Below are 19,135 nucleotides of genomic sequence, written 5' to 3'. Positions count from 1 at the left end.
CTTCTCGCTTGATTCCTTTTCGTGTACTGGTTGCTCCTCATTATCCTAACGTGATCCTGATTTCTAGAACTGAGACTGAGATACGGTTCTCGTTGTAATTGTATCCTGTATAATATTATGCGTTTATATTTTCAGGGACCAGATTACGACGAAAGTCTGGACACGACAGCCAGAGCTGAACGAGTATCCAATCTTCTTCGTCAATGGGAACTAGCGAGCGTAACCTGGTCGAGTGTGTCCGATCTGAACAACGCGTCCCCGTCCGCGATGAAGAACCGTGGCTCAGGGTTGAACGCGTCCCGGCAGAGTCTAAGCGCGAAAGACAGAGAAGGAATGAGGAATATAGTCGGCGGTAGACCGGAGAGCGCACCTATTTACATGAGAAACGCGAATCGCGTAGACGGTCTCCAAGATACTCACTGCCCATCGCCAAGTATGCCGAGGCACGTGTTAGAGTCGATCACCCAGAGTCCGACCCAGAGCTTAAAAAATGTCACGCCGCCTGGATCCTCTCCAACCGGTCTGCGTTATCCCGATAGTTATAAGGAATGCAACGCTAATCAGACATCCGCGAAGACCGTGAAGGTTCATTACGGTGCTCAGAATCCTGTGAACGGAGAATACGTGACGCAACAGGCGCTCTATCGCGAACAGTATTTGCAACAAACCGGGATAATCACGGTACCTTCGCAATATTCGGCCGGTTCGCCTGGTGGTAATGTCCTCAGGAACAATCCATACGTGCAACAATATCAGATCAGCAACCCGCAACACTTCACCACGTCGAGGAAACGAGGCTTCAACGCCGCCCAAATGACGTGACCGGACTGGCAGTACACTACCAGATAAGACTGACACAACACACACACCTACACAGACACACTTTGCGAATCAAGAGAGAAAACGACGAGCAGGACTCTACGAGGATCTCTCGGGTTCTTCGTCGAGATGACTTTATTCGCCTGAATAGTAGAGGAGAGAGAGCCCGTCGAGGCTGGAGACTGACCAACAGACGGAGAAGATACCACGGATGTTTCTCTGCATGTTCCTAAAGATATCGTACACATTTTTTCGTTGCCATTGGCGGATGTTCAGCAAACAGCAACCACCCAACAGACAAAACACGAGTGCAAAATACTTCGGTATTGGCCTAAATCATTCTGCGATCCATTTAAAGAAGAAAACAAACAAGATATAGCACCGTCTCCGCGTAAAATCTACAGTCTACAAAATTCTTCTCTATAAGTGCCAAAATGCTACTATACATGTAATAAGCAATCTAAATGTCATGAGAAAAATTGTGAGAAGGAGTGAGAGAGTGAGTGAGAGAGAGAGAGAGAGACATTATCCGTTGAACCAATACTCCGTTCTTTGTAATTCATGTAAATGAAACTTTTTCGATGTATATACAATATATATATGTATATTATATATGTGTACATTATATGTATATATATACATATATATATATATTTTCGTTTATCTTGTTTCTTTTTTTTTTTTATCGGTAGCATGTCTACGTACCATTGGTAAATGTAAATTTCTATAAGGGAAAAAGAGAAACAAAATGAAAAAAAAAAAATATAGAAGAATAACACGCGCGATCGCGAATTTCGCTATAGCGTTTTGTATAATTGTGTATTAGCAACGTATTCCGAGATATATATACTTCGCATATACGTGTGTATGCATTTATGTATGTATCTGAGCTGACAGGAGAAAAGCAGAATATAGAAAATGGGAGGAGCAGCAGATGTAGGATCTTACTTGTACCGTGTATAGATTCATTGTATGTATTGTATGGATACATTTAACTTACCGTGATGATTGTATATTTATATGTTGACCATGTTTAAAGTTAACGATATATATAGTTGATGATGAGAGTTTTATATTTCATGTTACAAATATGCTCTATATTGTGAAATACACTTAATCGAAATCGCTGCATCACCGTCGAACACTGACAACTATATTTTGTTCCGTTGAGCAATTTTTTTTTTTTTTATAAATAAATTCGTAATTTTCCCCAATAATTAACGTAGAACCTATTCGAAAGATTTTGATATCATTTGAGAAAACCCAGAATATATATTTTACTAATTAAGTATACCTAAACGGATCAAGGCTGTCGCTTAAATATTACGCGACTTTGAACGCTTCTTACGCAAAAACTTTACAAACTTATTGTCAAAATAAGGGGGAAGAGGGAAGAAGGATGAAGTTATATGCGTTGATTGATATATATATATAAATTCTTGTATAAAATGCAATCTACGATTTTTAATTTCTCTAAGGAGAGTGGCAAGCAGTTTACGTACAGTTCGATTAAACATCCGACTAACAAGATTTAATTATCCAGAAATATCTATGCTAGAATACGAATCTAGATGCATTTATTTTGCAGCATGTAATTTTAATCTGATTTCAGCATCCATCTAAAAAAATCAAATTTAAGCGATAAGCGTGCATACAAATTTTAATTATGTACTTCGTCGATCGTAGCCTAAAGTTTATGGTTTGACGTAATATCTTTTTCTTTTTAATTTGGCTGTCTTGTACGGGAAAGGTATCGTAAAAGTAATGTCCGAATGTTAAATTGAAGTGCATTTAAATTGTAATTGAATTTAAATTTAAACAAATTCAAATGTTCAAATTTTCATTCGAGTGCTTTGTAATGTAATTTCTTTTTTTGGCTTTGTGAATCAAACAGTACCTTTCGAAAGCACTTTTGATCGCGATTTAATCCGGGAACAATTTCGTGTGGAATCAATATATTTTATGTACCTTCGTAACTATAGTAATTAGTAGATAGCGCGTAAAGTATGTACATCGGGTTGATATTGGAAAATACAAAATAAGAAGCTTACTTTTCTTTATTGTATCGCACTTTCAGGCGTTTTAGAAAGAATTTACCATGTTTTAGCCATAGCCGATAATATCGGCCACGACTTGGCTGATAATGTTGTGTCATCAGCGCTAAAGTGAGCGTAGTGCGAAGTATATTAAGTACGTCAGTCCTGCGCTTTTCTATATAAAAACATATTTCAGTTTCCAAACTGAAGTGAAGTATATCTGTCAAACACGAGTTACACTGAAAGGATCGAGCATAATAGAATACTTCGTACAATACGTTATGAACGAGGTTAGTGTCTTGGGGGATTACTGTTTATATATAAACAATACTGAGATCAGTGTATCCTGTTATGTATAAAAATTATAATTATAACCCTTCTGGGTGTGGCATAAAATATAGAAAATTTTGTTTACATCAGTGTTAGAATTTATTTTGTATTTAAAATTTACGTTCTACGTAAATACTCAAATGTTATCTCTGTGCAATTATGTTTAGAGAAATTTATATTTACAGTGACTCGAGCGATAAGGTTTTCAGGATTTTGAGGTTAAGTGATTTGGACGAAGATGTGTGACTCTAGTGTTCCTTATACATTATATTTTGTCTTATAAATGTTGTACGATTTATTATTTGATTACTATCGCAGCAAGTACTTTTTCTAAATATTTATTATTTAATTTGTTGATGTAAACAAAAATTTTAAACAAACGATTTAATACCTTATAAATATGTAATAAAATTTAATACTTTGTCTTTGAAGGTGTCATTTTAAAAAAAATGTAGTAGGTGGAATTATGTAATGAATATTTTACCAAATGTGAAAATATAAGAAACTGTACAAGTTGGAAATATGGAGAAGAGAGGTAGCGCCGAGCTTTTGAATATCGAGCAAAACAATTCTAAAAATGCCAGCTCCGATTCCCTCAATTCAGATAGCAAGAGTAGCTCTCTTAATTCTAAGATGGGTCAAGAATCGGTAATATACTTTGGTTTAATCAATAGTACAGGTTTTTAAATTAGACTTAATTATATCCAACTGTATGCAAGCATTGAACTTCTCTAGGAAAGCTGGGATAAAGCGTCACATTCCAAAAGTTTTTCCTCAAGCTCTACTTCGACAGATAATAATATTGTCTCTGCTTTAGAAGCTAGAAAAGACAATCAAGTAAAAGTGAGTTCTATATAGATGATTAGAGTTAATGTAGCTTCCTAATTTCTCGAGCATTTACATGTTATCAGAATTTGTTTTTTTTTTTCCAGACAATATGTTTTTGATTTCATTCGTTTGGTACGTTTCATCTCTTGTTGAGAAATTCTGTTTCGTCACTTTTACTTTTTCAGTATATATATATATATATATATATGTATTACATACATACCTAGCTAAAGTAGCAGATGTTCGTTTAATTATTTAACGTTTGCCCTATCAACATATTTGTTCTTCTTTTACAGAATTTATCTGGTGGTGAAACAGGTCCACCTCTTTTAAACGGAGAGCGTGTACAAGGCATTGCTCACGAAGTAACTTACGTATGTCCTTACTCAGGGCCGGTCAGAGGAATTCTTAGCATTACAAATTACAAGCTTCATTTTCGGAGTGTAGACCGCGAGACACCTTACGTAGTCGAGGTACCACTAGGGGTTGTTAGTAGAATAGAGAAAGTCGGTGGCGCTTCTAGCAAAGGCGAAAACTCCTATGGCATCGAAGTGTTCTGTAAAGACATGCGAAATCTTAGATTCGCTCACAAGCAAGAGAATCATTCCAGGAGAGATGTTTTTGAGAAACTTCAACAGTATTCGTTTCCTCTGTCTCATAAATTACCTCTTTTCGCGTTCGAATATTCCGAGACGTTTCCTGAAAATGGATGGAACGTTTACGAGCCTATAGCCGAATTAAAACGAATGGTAAAGATTGTTATGACGTTAATTAATAACCAGGAGACGTATTGACGTCACGATTATTTTCAGGGTGTAAACAACGATATGTGGAAGATATCGAAAATCAACGATACGTATTCAGTATGCGATAGTTATCCAGTCGTATGGGCAGTACCTGCGGCAGCAACCGACGAAGATTTACAAGCATCGGCAGCCTTTCGAAGTAGAGGAAGGCTCCCGGTATTATCGTGGATCCACCCAGAGAGTCAGGCAACGATAACTCGTTGCGCTCAACCGTTGGTAGGCGTTGGTGGCAAGCGTAGTCGCGAGGACGAACGATACGTTCAGCTAATAATGGATGCCAATGCGCAAAGTCACAAACTTTTTATTATGGACGCTAGACCAATGCCTAACGCAGTTGCGAACAAAGCTAAAGGTGGTGGTTACGAGAGCGAGGACGCTTATCAAAATGCAGAGCTCGTATTTCTTGATATTCACAATATACATGTAATGAGAGAGAGCCTGAGAAAATTAAAAGGTAGATATATAATTTTAGTCGCTAATAATTTTATTAAGTTGACAATAAGAAATTATTATCGATATTAGTGATTATCATTTAGAATTATGCTTTCCAACGATTGACGAGGCCAGATGGCTATCAGGAATAGAATCTACCGTTTGGTTGAAGCATATAAAATATGTACTTGCGGGAGCGCTACGAATTGTAGATAAAGTTGAAAATCATAAAACTTCGGTATTAGTGCACTGTTCGGACGGTTGGGATAGAACAGCACAGGTAATTAAAAAACAACGAAGTGCGCTTAAAACTTAATGTATTCTTAATATTTATAACTTTTTACAGCTCACGGCTCTCGCCATGTTAATGTTAGATCCGTATTACAGAACCATCAAAGGTTTTGAAGTGCTTATAGAAAAGGAATGGCTAAGTTTTGGTCATAAATTTCAGCAGGTATGCGACGATGCATACGTAATTAAATTAGGTATCACGCACGTCGAAGTGAAAATGATATACAATTCTAATAATGTATTTTAGAGGATCGGTCATGGTGTCGAACATCATAGCGACGCGGATAGATCTCCAGTATTTTTACAGTTTATGGACTGTGTGTGGCAAATAAGTCGACAGTTTCCCAATGCATTCGAGTTTAACGAACACTTTCTAATCACTATACTCGATCATTTATACTCTTGTAGATTTGGCACATTTCTATTTAGCAGGTATGCGAAATATTTTCCGTAAAGCCGTTGTGTGTCTGTTATAACTATCCGTTTATAAATACGTCTACAGCGAACGCGAACGAGTTCACGAACAAGTGAAACAAAAAACTGTCTCGTTATGGTCGTATACGAATAGTCAGTTATCCTTGTATCAAAATCCTTTGTACTGGGCTGCTCCTAATTACCAGCTCGTTCTAATGCCAATCGCTAGTATGAGGTATATCAAGCCGTGGAAAAGTCTGTATTGTAGATGGAATCCCAGTATGCGACAGCAGGTATGTAAAACGTCCTAGCGATTTAATTTCCATAGGTGAACTTAAATCATCGGTTACGCGTTCTTTTCACCGTGTTCTCGAAGGATCCTGTTTATCAACGAACAAGAGAACTACTAGTCTTGAAGGAACAACTGGAAAAGCAACTGGAGGAAGGTCGTCGCGAACAGGCTAGTCGAGCAAATCGTTCAATGACGTCGCCGGCACCACCTAGGATACATTCGCCGGTTCACTCATAGCACGGCAAAGATTCTTTCTCATTCTTCAGTGATCTGTAGTTATTTGTATATGAGCTTCGTCTTTTCGCTCGAATCATATCGCTATGTACAAAATGCTCGTTGATAAAGAAGAACGTTTACAACTTTTGCGCAAATGATTCTATAAATTAATTCTCCTTCCCAGGTATTACGAAATAGTAAATAAAGTTACGAATGTTTTCTGAAACGATGAATTATTGCATCGAACCGGGACAACATCGTAATAAAGTGGAATGTTTAGAAGTTTCGTGTGTGTATGCGTGTGAGACTTCGTTCCATTAGTTTATCGATCAGAGGACTCGGAGACATTTATCAGTGTACACTCATTTCTTTCTTCCTTGTGGATTATTGTGTAATCGAAGGAGCAATATAAACGGCACTTCTCCTACTGCGGATATCAGAATCGAAAGGATAAAAGTACAGATAACCATTGCAAGGGACAAAGCACCCTGAAAGAGGAGAAAACGTTATTAGGACATATTAAAATTACGCCGGAATTGTTCGAACGAAATTATTCGATTATACTTACAATCACGATTTCATCGGCGATAAAGGGATAAACACGTATCGAATGTAACGAAAGTATAAGAATAGGATTTATGAGATAGGCACAGTAGGTTAATCTACTCAAAGGAACGAAAAAATTTAGTGACAAGAATTTCCTCACCATACCTGCAAGCGTAAAAAAATATTGCGATACAAACGTAGTATGTTCAGCGAAGAGAAGACGATTTAAAGAAACGTGGATTTACCGGCGTGATTCGTCGCGCACGTAACTATGAGCCAGGCAATGCCCATGGCCCAGCCTGCTCTACTCAAGCCTATATAAAGGACGGATATGCTCAAGGGCATGTCTCTGATCACCGTGCCGAATAGAATCACAGAATTACATAAAATAGCCAATGTCGAACCAATGATCAAGCTTCTCTGAAACATAGATTCGATCGTGTCGTTTAACGATGCGCGGAAATGTACGTATAACGAAGAAACTGGTAGAAACGAAATATGTTACTTTTGATAGATCCACTTCGTAATTCCACTTTGAAAGAAGTTGGCACGTGATCATTCCTATGAGATACGGCGGTATTCTGATCCAAGGCCGTACATAAAGGTACGTCAACGTCCTATATTGTTCGTCCAATCTAGGAAAGTAAATATATGTATAATGTACATGTTCTATGCATTGCCTATGGTAGATAAAGTTGGAAACATTTTGTATTATTTTTCTGCTTACGAAGGTTGGTAATCGAGAGTGTACGCCATGTAAAGGCTTGATCCTATGGACGAGAGCAGCGTAACACCGCCTATTCCCAGGGCGATATTGTAATGTCTGAAAATAACCTTCGATTAAGTTTATCGATCGGATAAAACTAGACGACGAACGATTAGAAATAGCAAATTATAAGCTCACGTGACGGATAACATTAGGAGAATACTGCCAAATATGAAGAACTGCATATCATTGGGTAGGTACCAACTCCAGGTCAGGCACTGAAAGTATTACTTTTTCTGAAATGATTCTTTTCTAGTAACGCAAACGACGTTTATCGTCTAGTAAATTATCGAGTATAATCACACGTACTAACTCGTCCCAATTGTAGAAGTTGTTGATGTAGAGTATATTGGTCCACCAATATTTCGAGCATTTCGAACTCGGTTGCTCAAGAGGAAGAACTAACGAGACCCGATCATGCCAGGAAAAATTCAGTATCACGATCAATATAACGATGAAATATGCAGGCGTAATCCTTCGAAGTAACGTTCGTTTCATTATCGTTGAAATTTCATCGATCGAATCAGATGCGCATCTATAACACTATACCATACCTGACGTATCGTTTCACGAGCATTCTAATAAGTTGACTCGTCCTTGCTGTAATAGACGGAATTCTCTTGTCTTTTTCTCGTTGCTTCAGAAATATATGCGTTAACAGAAAGCCACTTATGAAGAAATACGTGTCCACGGAATACGTCGCGTTGCTTAGGATTTGCGCGGGCATAGTATCGGTTATCGTATAGAGAACGACTTTGTTACCTGTGTAGGCGATTCGTTTCGTCAAAAAGAAAGAAAGAAAAGGTGAAAAAGGTGGGAAATCGAATGGGATCGGATCGGCGAAATTAAAATCGATTAAAATTCATCTCTTACTTATAGTGTGAAGCGAGTAGAAGACGGAGTGCGCCGTAATAATCCATACCATTCCCAAGAATTTCAGGCCGTGGAACATACGCGTATTATCTTCGCTGTTCTCGCGATGAAATATTTGCTGTATATTGGAAGCAAGCGAAAAACAGAGAAGATACTGGAAGAGACGACTCTGCTGCTTCGACTCTGAGAGTACCGGTTCTTCGTGATCGGTATCGCATTTCTCTTCTGCTTCGCTCTTCAATTCTGTTCACAGTTGATCGTACGTTACGTGAATTGGTTACTCGAGCGTTTTGTTTTTGTTTTTATTATTAATTATGCGTTAAATAATACCAAGCGTCGATGCGCGTATCGCTTACCGCTCGTATTGTTATTTTCAAAGGTAAGAAATTCCTTTTTCCTGTGTTCTTTTGCCCGTCGGTATACGAACAAATCGTATAGCGTGGCTGCTATCGCGATAGCAACTAACAATAGCAAAAATCCCCTGTAATCAAAGTTTTAAAGTTTCTAGTCGATGTTTCGTGGAACGTTCGATCGCGATATACAGGGCAGTGCGTGCGACTGGGATCGTTCGAATCGCCGCGCAAGTAACGATTCGAACGAAAAACGTTTCAAAGGAAAGTCGAACGGTTTCAGAGGGAGACGTGATTCGACGCGGGTAGCCTTTTTCCTAACGAACAAATTTCTACGCGAAAAAGCATCAACGTACGATGTTAAACGAATCGACGATTCGTCGAATGTATTTGAAATCAACGAGTGAGATACACGACGCGAATATTCGAAATATCAACTTTGCCTCGTACAAAAAGAAGAGCATTTGTCGAGTTTCGTAGAGAAAGAAGAAAGCGGCTTTTGTTTCTTAAGCGATTGCTATAGCCATTATCACGTATCGACTCTTTCGAACATTCCGCTTAAGAAAACATTGGGGTTCGATACCGACAAAGTCAACAATCCCGAAGATATTTCCGACTTTGGCGCGTCGAAAACTTTTTAATCGATTACTCTTCAACGAAAAATATACGACAAATCCTTCGAATACTTTTACCTCGCGGATCGTCGACGCGGAGCGTTTGAAAGAGTCGATACGCGCGAAATAATACACAGGCGGTTCTACTTGAGAGAAGAAATTTGACCTTCGTCCGTCCTCTACGAAAAAAAAAAAACGCTAACCGCGTGAAATTAGGTTCCACCTCGAAAGCGTTCAAACTTCGTCCGAAACATTTTCCATCGCGTTAGTTAGGCGTTCGTTGTACGTTCGAAATTTACATACATGATGGAGATCATCTTCGCAGAGAGCAGCCATTGACGATCGTTCACCAAATCGTTGACTTCGATCAATTTGAAGCCAGTGGAAAAAAGTTTTCCGATCAAAAGAGTTTCGTCGTGGAACACTTTATCCAGCATCGTGGCTACATCGCGTTTGCTGCAGGATGCCGGCAAACAAAGTCCAAGCGTGATCATGTTCTAAAAAAGCGTAATCTCTGAAATCTGTGAAATGTGCGAAACGCGCGATAGCCCGTTACGACGATAAAAGCTCGTAGTACGTATGTAAATGTCCGGTGGATTATTTTAACGGGGCGAACGTAAACGATCGCCAGTACTCCGATCGTCGCAGCTATAGATTCGAGCTATAGATAGATACAAACTGTAAAATATCCACGTGCTTACTTCCTTTTCCGTTTCTATATGATATTGCACGGTGCTATTGTGCCACATACGTCCAACAAAGAAACGAAGCTGAAAAGGTGGAAACTCCTCGTTCGGATTCCGGTATATCGAATTGTTCTTTCGTGTTTTCTCCGAGAGAGGTAGCGTGGTATTTTCAGAGAGCATATAGCAACCTTTTTGATCTCCTAACCAAAGATTATTCCCATAGAGAAATCCTCTGGGTGGCACGCCACTGGTGTCCATCGCTTGAAAAATACATGATACGATAATCGGGCCGGCTCGTGCTACGGTTGGCGATAAGAGAACGGGAAACGGCGGTAAAATCGAGCGCATGGTTCGGCGTTTCGCGTTTAAACGCGGCCAGTTGCATCTGATCGGACGGGGAAAAGGGGAACAAGAGCGATCACGATCGCCGCTTTTACGCGCTCCGACCTAAGAAACTAGTTTCTTGTGCAACGCGCGAAGAAAGTCTCGGGATCGGGGGTTGGCTGGACAAAAAATTACGCATCTGACACAATCGCCGCGTAATGCGATGTAACTCGATGTAATCACGCCGAGAAGAATTCTCGCGGTTGCGCAACCCTTGTTTTTATTGTTACCGAGTCGAATTTTCCGCGGTGTTAACGCATTCCATGCATGCGAACAACAGAAACGACGTGTTACGAAACAGAGCGGCGAACGTGATATACGACGATGGCGATTTTGTTACACGGAAATATCTTAAAAGTTCTGTTAACCTCTCAGACCCCAAGTTACTCGTTCGTCCACCGCGTTACGAAATTCTTCTATCTCCGTCCGACATCTGCTGGAATTCAGAAGATCGATGTTCTCCATAATCGCGTACACTGGAAGTATCTGCCTCATGGTGACCGGGTCTTGCGCGGTCGCTCGGACGGACGCGCAAAAGGTCGTTAATAATAACGAAAAGAAGAGGAAGAAGAAGAGGAAGGAGCACGAGGAAATTTTGCCACGCTCCATGCTTCACGACGTAATTTTTACACTTGGATTATCGAAATTCACTGTCGAGAAAAATCGGCGATCGCGCGAACCAGCATTATTTTCTTCGTGGCGACGAAGTCGAGTTGCCGCGGTCTCGATACTACGTTCGAATCGACGATACGACGCAGGGTTGTACGCGACTCGCTCGTTGAACGAAGCTCGAGAGAATCAACGACGTTGGACAAGATCGCGGCGAGACAACGCGTTTCCAGCAAGGAACACACGATTTATTTGCATGAGAGCACCGACCATGGAGATACGACGAACGGGAAAGGACTGCCGTACAGGAGGAGTAATCACAGAATCCAAATGGAAAGCAAGCCGTCCTCGTGGTCTGCATCGTCATCGTTGTTGGCTTTGAAGTCACACCAGCACACCCCCCACCCTACTACGCGTTTTGTCTCCACCAGCTATTATCCCTAGGACGTACGGACGAATCCTCGTTGCAAACGTTCCATCTACCTGCGATATTTTTCTGTCCGTTCTCCTTTATCGGTACCGCCTTTTTCCTCTTCTCGCCTCGTGCTTCCTTAGGGTCACGGACGAGGGGAGCGTTTTCGTCGAATTAATTTTCAGAATCGGTCGATTTATTTAAAAATTCTCCGCTCGACTCGTACGAGCTTGCCGACGTCACGCCGCGCACCTCCTTCTTCGTTCAGTCGCCTCTAATTTGTCGAAATACTACCTGTTCGCTGTACCACGCATCGTCGGAGACGGTCGACGAGCTCGTTCGTCACTGGCAACTCCGTCGGCGGTACGACGAATCGAGATCGCGAATCGGCGAGTACGCGACTCGGCGAAAAAGGAGTCAAAACCTCGGCAGATACGTGGTACGACTGGTTTTCTAATGCCAGCGGTCGCCTACGCGAGTTGCGAGCATCGCACGATACGCGGTTGCTCCGCTTTTCGGTTTATGTCGCTTCGTCGAACGGACGCGGGTACGCGTAACCGCGATAGAATCTTCGAATCGGACGAGCGAGCTTCTTCGTTCTTTTGCCTGTCCCGCGCCCTGCCCATCGCGGTTCGTTTTCTTTCAAAAACTTTCACTCTCGGTCTCGGGCGCGCGTTTAACGCTCCTTCCACGAGATTTTACGTTCGCCGGTTGCGCGCAATTAGCATTCTTATTTTATTGGCGCGATTAGGTAAAGTCTCGGCCGGCTCGTTACTTCATCGAATTTCGCCGCAACGTAGCACGCGCCTACAAATTTATCCGAATCCGATAGGAAACAGAATTCGTCCTCGGCGGACGACCGTTTCTCGCGTTTGCGCTCGCTCGTTCCGAAGCCGAATGTTGAAACAGCCATGAAAAAATTACTCGCGCACGATGACTTTTGTTTGATTAACAAGATCGTATTGTCTTCGAAGCGTCGAGTGCGCGTTTAAGATCGTTCAAATTCCTCGTCGTTCTCTCTGTTTTCGACGAACATCGCTCCGAGAGGTTTCGTTGAAATTCGACTTTGAAAGTCCAGTCGACTTTTCCTCTTTTTCTCCCGTCCTCCTCCTCCTCCTCCTCCTCCTGCTCCTCCTGCTCCTCCTGCTCCTCCTGCTCCTCTTGCTCCTGCTCCTGCTGCTCCAGCGAAAAATATCGCCAGTCTTTGACATTTTTCGTACGCCTCGAATTCATGATTAACGACGCATATATTATGAAAATAATACTTGGCTGTCTTGTCTCCGTTTCCGTGTCTTTACGTAATCGACGCTCGTACGTGCAAAATATTTCTATTTAATACGATTTTTTTTTGGGGGGGGGGGGGGCGAGAACACTAATCCCGAGCGTTTAATTATCGTAACTGTTGGCGCAAAAATTATTTCTCGACCGAACACATCGACGAACACGAGCAGATTGCGTACATCGTGTTTGCGCGATATATCGTCGATTTCGAACGTAGCACGACCTGGTCGTGGAAAAACTCGACGATTCGTCCGATTCTTCGCCCAATTGTTCGCCTTTTCACTTTCATTTGCTATTTTTGTTATTATTTCGACCGAACGAATTCTTGCGATTTCTACGAGCGGCGATCGATCCGCCAGATAGAAGCGCTTTCGCTTTCGATTCCACGTAAAACGAATACGAACTCGTTAAAAACTTGCTTCTCGCAAGAAACGAACGTTTCTGCAAAATTTGCCCAAATTAAAGACAAAATATAACGAAGGAGAGAAACAATGTAATAAGACGAAAATAACGCAAGGTTATAAAGGAACGTGGGCCGCAAATCGCTGTAAAAATAAGCGAATATAATGGAGGTTATAAATCGACGCGAATAACAGTCGAGTCAAAAAAACAGGAATCCTGTCAAACCGCAAAATTTTTATAAATTAACGATCGCGATGAGTCGCTGGAAGCGTCGTCGACGTAACTGGAAAAAAGATCAACCTTGTGCGGGACATCGTTGACGTAGTTGCGCGTTGCTGGGACGCGATGGAGAAGCTTTTGTCGGTTCGGAAGAAGCGTGAATCGACGTGAATCGACGCGACGACGTAAATGTCACGTTTCCGCCTCGCCGACCGCTCGTTTCATACGATTTTTTTTTTTTACGAATCATTAACGTAAAAAAAAAAAAAGTAACGATCGTCGCTTCTGTGTCGAACGCGAGGTTGTAACATCGTCGTACGTAACAACGCGATCTTAATTATCCGTTTTTGTATCTGGAACGCGATCCGTCGATGACACGGATCGTTGGCGAGTTTCGTTTTCCTTCGAACGGCCACTCCCTTTTGCCGTCTTCGCGAAAACACGAAAGTTTATGTAATGGTCCCGACCATTTGGAGTATAGAGACCCGATCCGCCGGCCAAATCCACCTAACGTAGCTACACCTTTTCTCGAGGAGAGGAACGAATAATGTCAAGGATACGCGTAAGATAGCGACGAATCGCGCTTTCGCAAGTTATTCGTGGAATATCGGCAGAAAAGGATCTCGCTTTGCCTGTAATCGATTCAACGATGACGATAATAACGAACGACGATCAACGCGTTGCTCGCGTTTCTCCTAACAGGTACAAGAGGCGAGAACGACAACACGCGGTAAAGACGGACGAACGTTTCGTTGATCGGCGATTTCGCGACAAGGCTCGATCGACGTTCGATCGAGCATGGCAGAACACCGAGCGTCTCGCTTCTTTGGTCCATGTACGGCTGCGGCGAAACGTTTTTCGTTGCACCTTGAAACCTCGAGACAGCTCGAAGCGATCGCGAACCGGCGTGTCGACCTCTTTTCCCTTAATTCGTCGAGCAAAAACCACAATAGCCGTGCAGCGCGAACCTCGCGTTCGAAGTAAACACGATGTATCGTTCGATGTGCCGCAAACACGTTTAACATAAATTAATTTATGTGCGTCACAGGAGGAAAAAGTTTAGCGAATATACGCGTTCGTAACTCGTTCACGACGATCGCGAATCGAGCCATCGTGCAAACGGTTAATTTTAGATTTCGTGTAGAACGCGGCGGGATGTGATCGAAGCGGCAGAGAAATTCTTTCGCTATCGCGTTCGCCGTGCGAGAGTCGACGCGGCGGGATTATAGCCCGGAGCACAACGTAACCCTTTTTTCCAAGCTGTCCTTCTGCTTCTCGTTCCTTCGCACAAAAAGGTTATCCGCGCTCCTCGCTTTTCTCTTTCTCGCAATTTCAAGCAACGATAGACGCGCGTCGTTCGATCGCGTGCGCCGATGCTTAGAATTTCTTGCACGCGTGTATGTCCAATCGGCAGTTGCGAATCGACTTTTCGACCTCTCCGCGTCTGCCACGCGAATCTATGAATTACGCGAACCGGTACTGGCTACGTACCAGCAGCAGGGTACGTGCGTGGTAGTTTCAGCAAGTAACGCGTCTCTGCAATACCGCATTGTGCAAACTGTTTACGCGATAATCGCGCTATTCTATTCTCTTCTCTCTTAATTTTGGCTACGAGCGAGCTATAGATGGATCGTTTATCCGCGACCTCTTCCGATAACCATAGATCGTTCGCGCGGTGCTTTTTACACGCGAGCTTCGACGACGTCCACTTCCAACTCCGATTTCCTCGCTTCCGTTCGTCTCGCGTATAAAGATGCTCGCATCGGAACATCAACGTCGAAACGAACTTACGATGCAACCTCGTATCGTTGGCGAATAGGAGTTGCGCGGTAGTATGCACGTACGTAGCGAGTTTTTGTTAGGAGAATGGCACGCGATAAATCGTTTCCAATGTTTTTGGATTGCGACGCGCAACCATTACACGTCCGCTTCGTGCAACAACATTCTGCTTGCAAAATTTGCCCTCTCCTTTTGCCAAGGAATATTCGCGATGAAATTCCCACGGACGTTCGAACAGCGACGCTGATCAAATCGAGATGCAACGGCCTCTTAAACTTTGCACCGATCGCCTGAAATTATGTCGCGAAATTATGTCGCGAAAGAGACGAACACAGGGTACCGTATACCAGGTGTATCAAAAAATTAAATAATCGTACTGGCAGATTGGCAAAAACTATCAGCAGCAGATACGTACGCCGATACGATAGTACGTAACCGATCTTGGCAAAGTTTCGGATAGAATTTCGATAGATCGGATTAAAAGAGTGGCGATCGCGCGAAAACTCGACCGACGTTTAGACTTTGACTTTAACTTTTCAGCTGTCGCCGTGTTCCATGTTGGAAATATAATCGACGACGATGCCGCAAAAACAGAGCGTTTTTTTCGCCGCACGGATTAAGAGAAATGGAACTAATCGATATTAATTTGCATTAACGATGCGACGAACGTTGGAAGGTTGTTGTAAAAAAAATCACCCATTTGCATTTCCGTTCGTGATGCAACTACGCTACGCAAACAAACGTAAATTTTAAATACTATCGTCATTACTTTAACATTTACTCGAACAACGAAACTATTTATTTTGCGTTATTGACCGTTATCGGCGATTCTCGAGACGTACGTACGAAGAGTACACGAAAAATGAAAAAAAGAAAAAAATCTGGAAACGTCGAGTTTCAGCGTTTCTCGGGAAACGAACGTTTATTTTTCGTTATCGCGCGACGTTACAATTTCGTATTTTCCCTCGTATCCGGATAAAACGTAATTTTATTCCAAGTACATTCGGTATAGCGCGTGAAACGCCGAGAGCGTTACACAGCGCGTACAGAGGCGACACGAGAGGACGTTACACTCAAAATTCGTTCGCGTTCTTCTCCTCTTTCTCCCGTCAACGATAGGTCGATTCGCACGCCGAATGCGATTTTTCCGACAAACGCCTCGCTTGCGCTTATATATCGCAAATGTATCGATCGCGAGTCGCGTTCGATACAAGCAGCCTCTGTCGGTGGGAGCGTAGAAAGAGAGGAAAAAGTTTCGATAAAGTAAACGCCTGGGACATGAGATTTTATCTCTTTTATCTCGCCGTATTTATCCATCTGCGAGATGTTAATACGCAGCTTTCGGTACCGTACATCGAGTTCCCGTCGTACACGCGTTACCGATACGATCGTCGTCGTCGTCGTTGACCGTTCAACAGCCCGTTGATGTCTACGAATCCCTACGAAGATCGAACGTCGGAGACGCAAAATGGATCGTTGCGACTTTCGTCGCTCTTTCGTTGTTCGCGACTTTCGTTGTTCGAGACGATTAAACGTCTCGCGGTGCGGCAACCGGATTATTATCGCGCCATTGACCCGATCCAGATCGAAAGGTAATACCGATCGATCGCCGGTTACGCGTATAGGAAAAAGTAGTCGAATACGTCGAGTGGGACACCCTATAGATATGGAAATCGATATCGGCGTTGCGTCATGGTCGCTGCTCGACGGTCGACCACCATACAGCGAGAACAGTCGTATAGGCAAAGGTCCGTACAGACGGTTTTTTATCGATATCTCGAAAATTGGTAAATCTCGGAAACTAGAATTCAGGTCGAGTTTGGCGATATTTCGCGACGACGAACGAACGCTAGAAATCGATGCCGCGTTCGCGACGTTTCTACAAAGGTAACGAGTACTCGGGACAGTGATCGGGAATGGTGCAAAGGAGAAGTCGCGCGTTTTTTGAGGAATGCGTGACGTCGTTATTAATACTCGTAACACCAGTTGCACAATATTCGTAACGCGCGATAAAAACGGCAATTTCGCGTTTCAGTCGGGTGTACGAAAAAATGTCGCTCGCAAAGGACGATTGCTTTCTAACCTAATTTTTATTTACACGCTATCGCGGAACACCTTAGCGACCAACGCGTCTTTCAGTACGGTGGTTGGAAAATCCTCTCGCGTTTTTCTTTAGTCCCCGGTATGCTCACGCGGGATGCTCACCCTCCGAGCGGAGATATAACCTCTTTGACAGCAAAGTAATAACGTTTCAAACTTTCGTGCGGTGATACGCAGCGACGTGGGGGGCAGAGGACAAATTAAATTCGTTATCGAGTCGGTAAGCAAGAACGGGCGAGTCAAACGAGAAAACTAGGCTGTACGATAAACAACCTGTATCGTTCGTAGCTTCGCATTTTTAACGATATAAAAATGAAATCGTAATTTTAACCTAACATATAAAAATATATATATATATTTTTTTTTTCGTGCGCACGAACGAAAAGAGTTAACGACGATTGGCACAAAAAAAACTGGTTATAGATCATCGATATATGTAGCTCGAAATCAGTAATTCAAATTATTACGAAACGCGTTCTGGCAACAGCATCGTTGCAAGAGCCAACGATGCAGTCGACGTATTTTTTTTTCCTTTCGTTTTTCATATCTCGCTGCGCGATTCGTCCCTGGAGACACGTCGTCGACGCACGACAGCGAAATAACAAGATCGGAAGCGAATTACGAAGAATATATCGAAAATCGAACGTCGTAGCAGAATCGGAGAGACGAAAGAATCACGACGTAGCGTAGAAAGTAGATAAATCCGCGAGAAAACGTGGATCGGTTGGATCTAAAATGCGAAAAAAAGAAGGACGAGCAAGCCTTTCACGAACAGAGCGCCAGTTGTTTCTTCGTGTCGCATCCTATTACGTTCGGTGGTACGGATCCACGTTTGTTTTCATTTAGACGTAACAGAAGCGAGTTACGTTGTGAAAGCGTTCGCATAACGCTCGGAGTAAAACGAGCGCCGGTATGTACGAACGGATGTTAAGTCAGAGCCGTGGATCTGTCCACGGCGGAGAAAGTAAGCCGTTTCCTCTTCCTGGTTCGCGTGCATCGATTTTTCCTCGATACGTTCATTGATAATTCGCGACAACGACACCGGCGTCAAATTTCGCTCCGTTTGTTCCTTTCTTCTTTTCGTTTGATCGCCGCCTTGTTTCGTCCAAATTTCCTAAGGGAAAACGTGCAAGCCGAAATACGCGCGCGATTCGCTCAAAGTTACCTCGAACCTCGAGCAACGGAACGTGTCGCTTTCGTCGCGTCTTTCCGTGTAACGTTGTCCGACCCACGAACGATATAACCTAACAAACACGAAGATGGTACCCCAGATGGCTACTGGGGGTAGCCACCCACGCGATAATCAAACAGCCAAGAAATTCTACCGAATGTCCAAATCGGACAAATTGCGAATGTAAACAACTAAATAAAAAAAAAAAAAAAAAAAAAAACGTTGCCCGACCGACGAGAACAGACTGAACGCGCCGCGTGGTCCGGATTAATCGATGGACGCTCTTCGTCAAATCTTCGTACCATCGCCTTGGATCTTTCCAATCTCGCCATTTACGAGTCTACCGGTCGATCCGATGGAACCGTATCTAATGGCACGCGTTGTTTTTACGCGTATACGGTCGAAGGCTCGGGCGATATGGTAAAGTTAGTCTATCGAGAAAACGGTGCATCCCGTAACTATGGAGAACCATGACGCGC

General features: G+C 42.7%; 3 protein-coding genes across 11 annotated transcripts in view; 2 read left to right on the top strand and 1 right to left on the bottom strand.

The window, feature by feature from the left end:
- The window catches only part of LOC126865249 (uncharacterized), a 36,880-nt gene extending 33,611 nt beyond the window's left edge, over positions 1-3,269 (top strand). For all 3 annotated transcript variants that reach the window (XM_050617579.1, XM_050617578.1, XM_050617580.1), the window contains one exon: positions 136-3,269. In XM_050617579.1, coding sequence (XP_050473536.1) covers positions 136-822 — 687 coding nt within the window. In that variant the 3' untranslated portion in view covers positions 823-3,269. The remainder of the gene's footprint in view (positions 1-135) is intronic.
- LOC126865242 (myotubularin-related protein 2) lies at positions 3,001-6,619 on the top strand. Of its 5 annotated transcripts, none has more exons than XM_050617558.1 (11): positions 3,005-3,145; positions 3,371-3,502; positions 3,618-3,833; positions 3,921-4,028; positions 4,310-4,762; positions 4,826-5,273; positions 5,356-5,531; positions 5,598-5,705; positions 5,790-5,974; positions 6,045-6,249; positions 6,333-6,619. In XM_050617558.1, exons 3-11 carry the CDS (start codon positions 3,708-3,710, stop codon positions 6,483-6,485), a joined length of 1,962 nt encoding a protein of 653 aa, XP_050473515.1. In that variant the 5' UTR covers positions 3,005-3,145; positions 3,371-3,502; positions 3,618-3,707; the 3' UTR covers positions 6,486-6,619. The 5 variants fall into 5 exon arrangements, with proteins under 5 accessions (XP_050473516.1, XP_050473515.1, XP_050473513.1 ...); XM_050617556.1 differs by having other exon boundaries at positions 3,371-3,506; XM_050617559.1 differs by lacking the exon at positions 3,371-3,502 and having other exon boundaries at positions 3,001-3,145.
- A 146-nt stretch (positions 6,620-6,765) lies between these two features.
- Positions 6,766-19,135, bottom strand: part of LOC126865239 (nose resistant to fluoxetine protein 6-like) — a 221,502-nt gene continuing 209,132 nt past the window's right edge. The window contains exons 1-13 of one of the 3 annotated variants that reach the window (XM_050617543.1): positions 11,776-15,617; positions 10,315-10,559; positions 9,917-10,110; positions 9,006-9,130; positions 8,650-8,892; positions 8,331-8,538; positions 8,086-8,251; positions 7,915-7,994; positions 7,738-7,833; positions 7,516-7,645; positions 7,256-7,430; positions 7,033-7,175; positions 6,766-6,952 (exon numbers count right to left, since the gene is read on the bottom strand). In XM_050617543.1, the coding sequence (XP_050473500.1) occupies positions 6,827-6,952; positions 7,033-7,175; positions 7,256-7,430; positions 7,516-7,645; positions 7,738-7,833; positions 7,915-7,994; positions 8,086-8,251; positions 8,331-8,538; positions 8,650-8,892; positions 9,006-9,130; positions 9,917-10,110; positions 10,315-10,557 (1,929 nt within the window). In that variant the 5' untranslated portion in view covers positions 10,558-10,559; positions 11,776-15,617 and the 3' untranslated portion in view covers positions 6,766-6,826. Of the gene's footprint in view, positions 6,953-7,032; positions 7,176-7,255; positions 7,431-7,515; positions 7,646-7,737; positions 7,834-7,914; positions 7,995-8,085; positions 8,252-8,330; positions 8,539-8,649; positions 8,893-9,005; positions 9,131-9,916; positions 10,111-10,314; positions 10,560-11,051; positions 11,752-11,775; positions 15,618-19,135 lie in introns of those variants that run through there. The other 2 variants (XM_050617542.1, XM_050617544.1) reach the window with 2 other exon arrangements.

This window comes from Bombus huntii, chromosome 4 (genome assembly GCF_024542735.1).
Source record: "Bombus huntii isolate Logan2020A chromosome 4, iyBomHunt1.1, whole genome shotgun sequence".
Classification (NCBI taxonomy): Eukaryota; Metazoa; Arthropoda; class Insecta; order Hymenoptera; family Apidae; genus Bombus; species Bombus huntii.
Note: the sequence above shows the minus strand (reverse complement) of the source record. Positions and strands in the feature narration are given on the sequence as shown.

Bases quoted from the DNA above. Each gene is read 5' to 3' on its own strand.
- LOC126865242 (XM_050617559.1), top strand. From the start codon at position 3,708: ATGGAGAAGAGAGGTAGCGCCGAGCTTTTGAATATCGAGCAAAACAAT. The intron at 4,763-4,825 runs GTAAAGATTGTT...GATTATTTTCAG, and splicing joins TAGCCGAATTAAAACGAATG to GGTGTAAACAACGATATGTG. The intron at 5,532-5,597 runs GTAATTAAAAAA...AACTTTTTACAG, and splicing joins GTTGGGATAGAACAGCACAG to CTCACGGCTCTCGCCATGTT.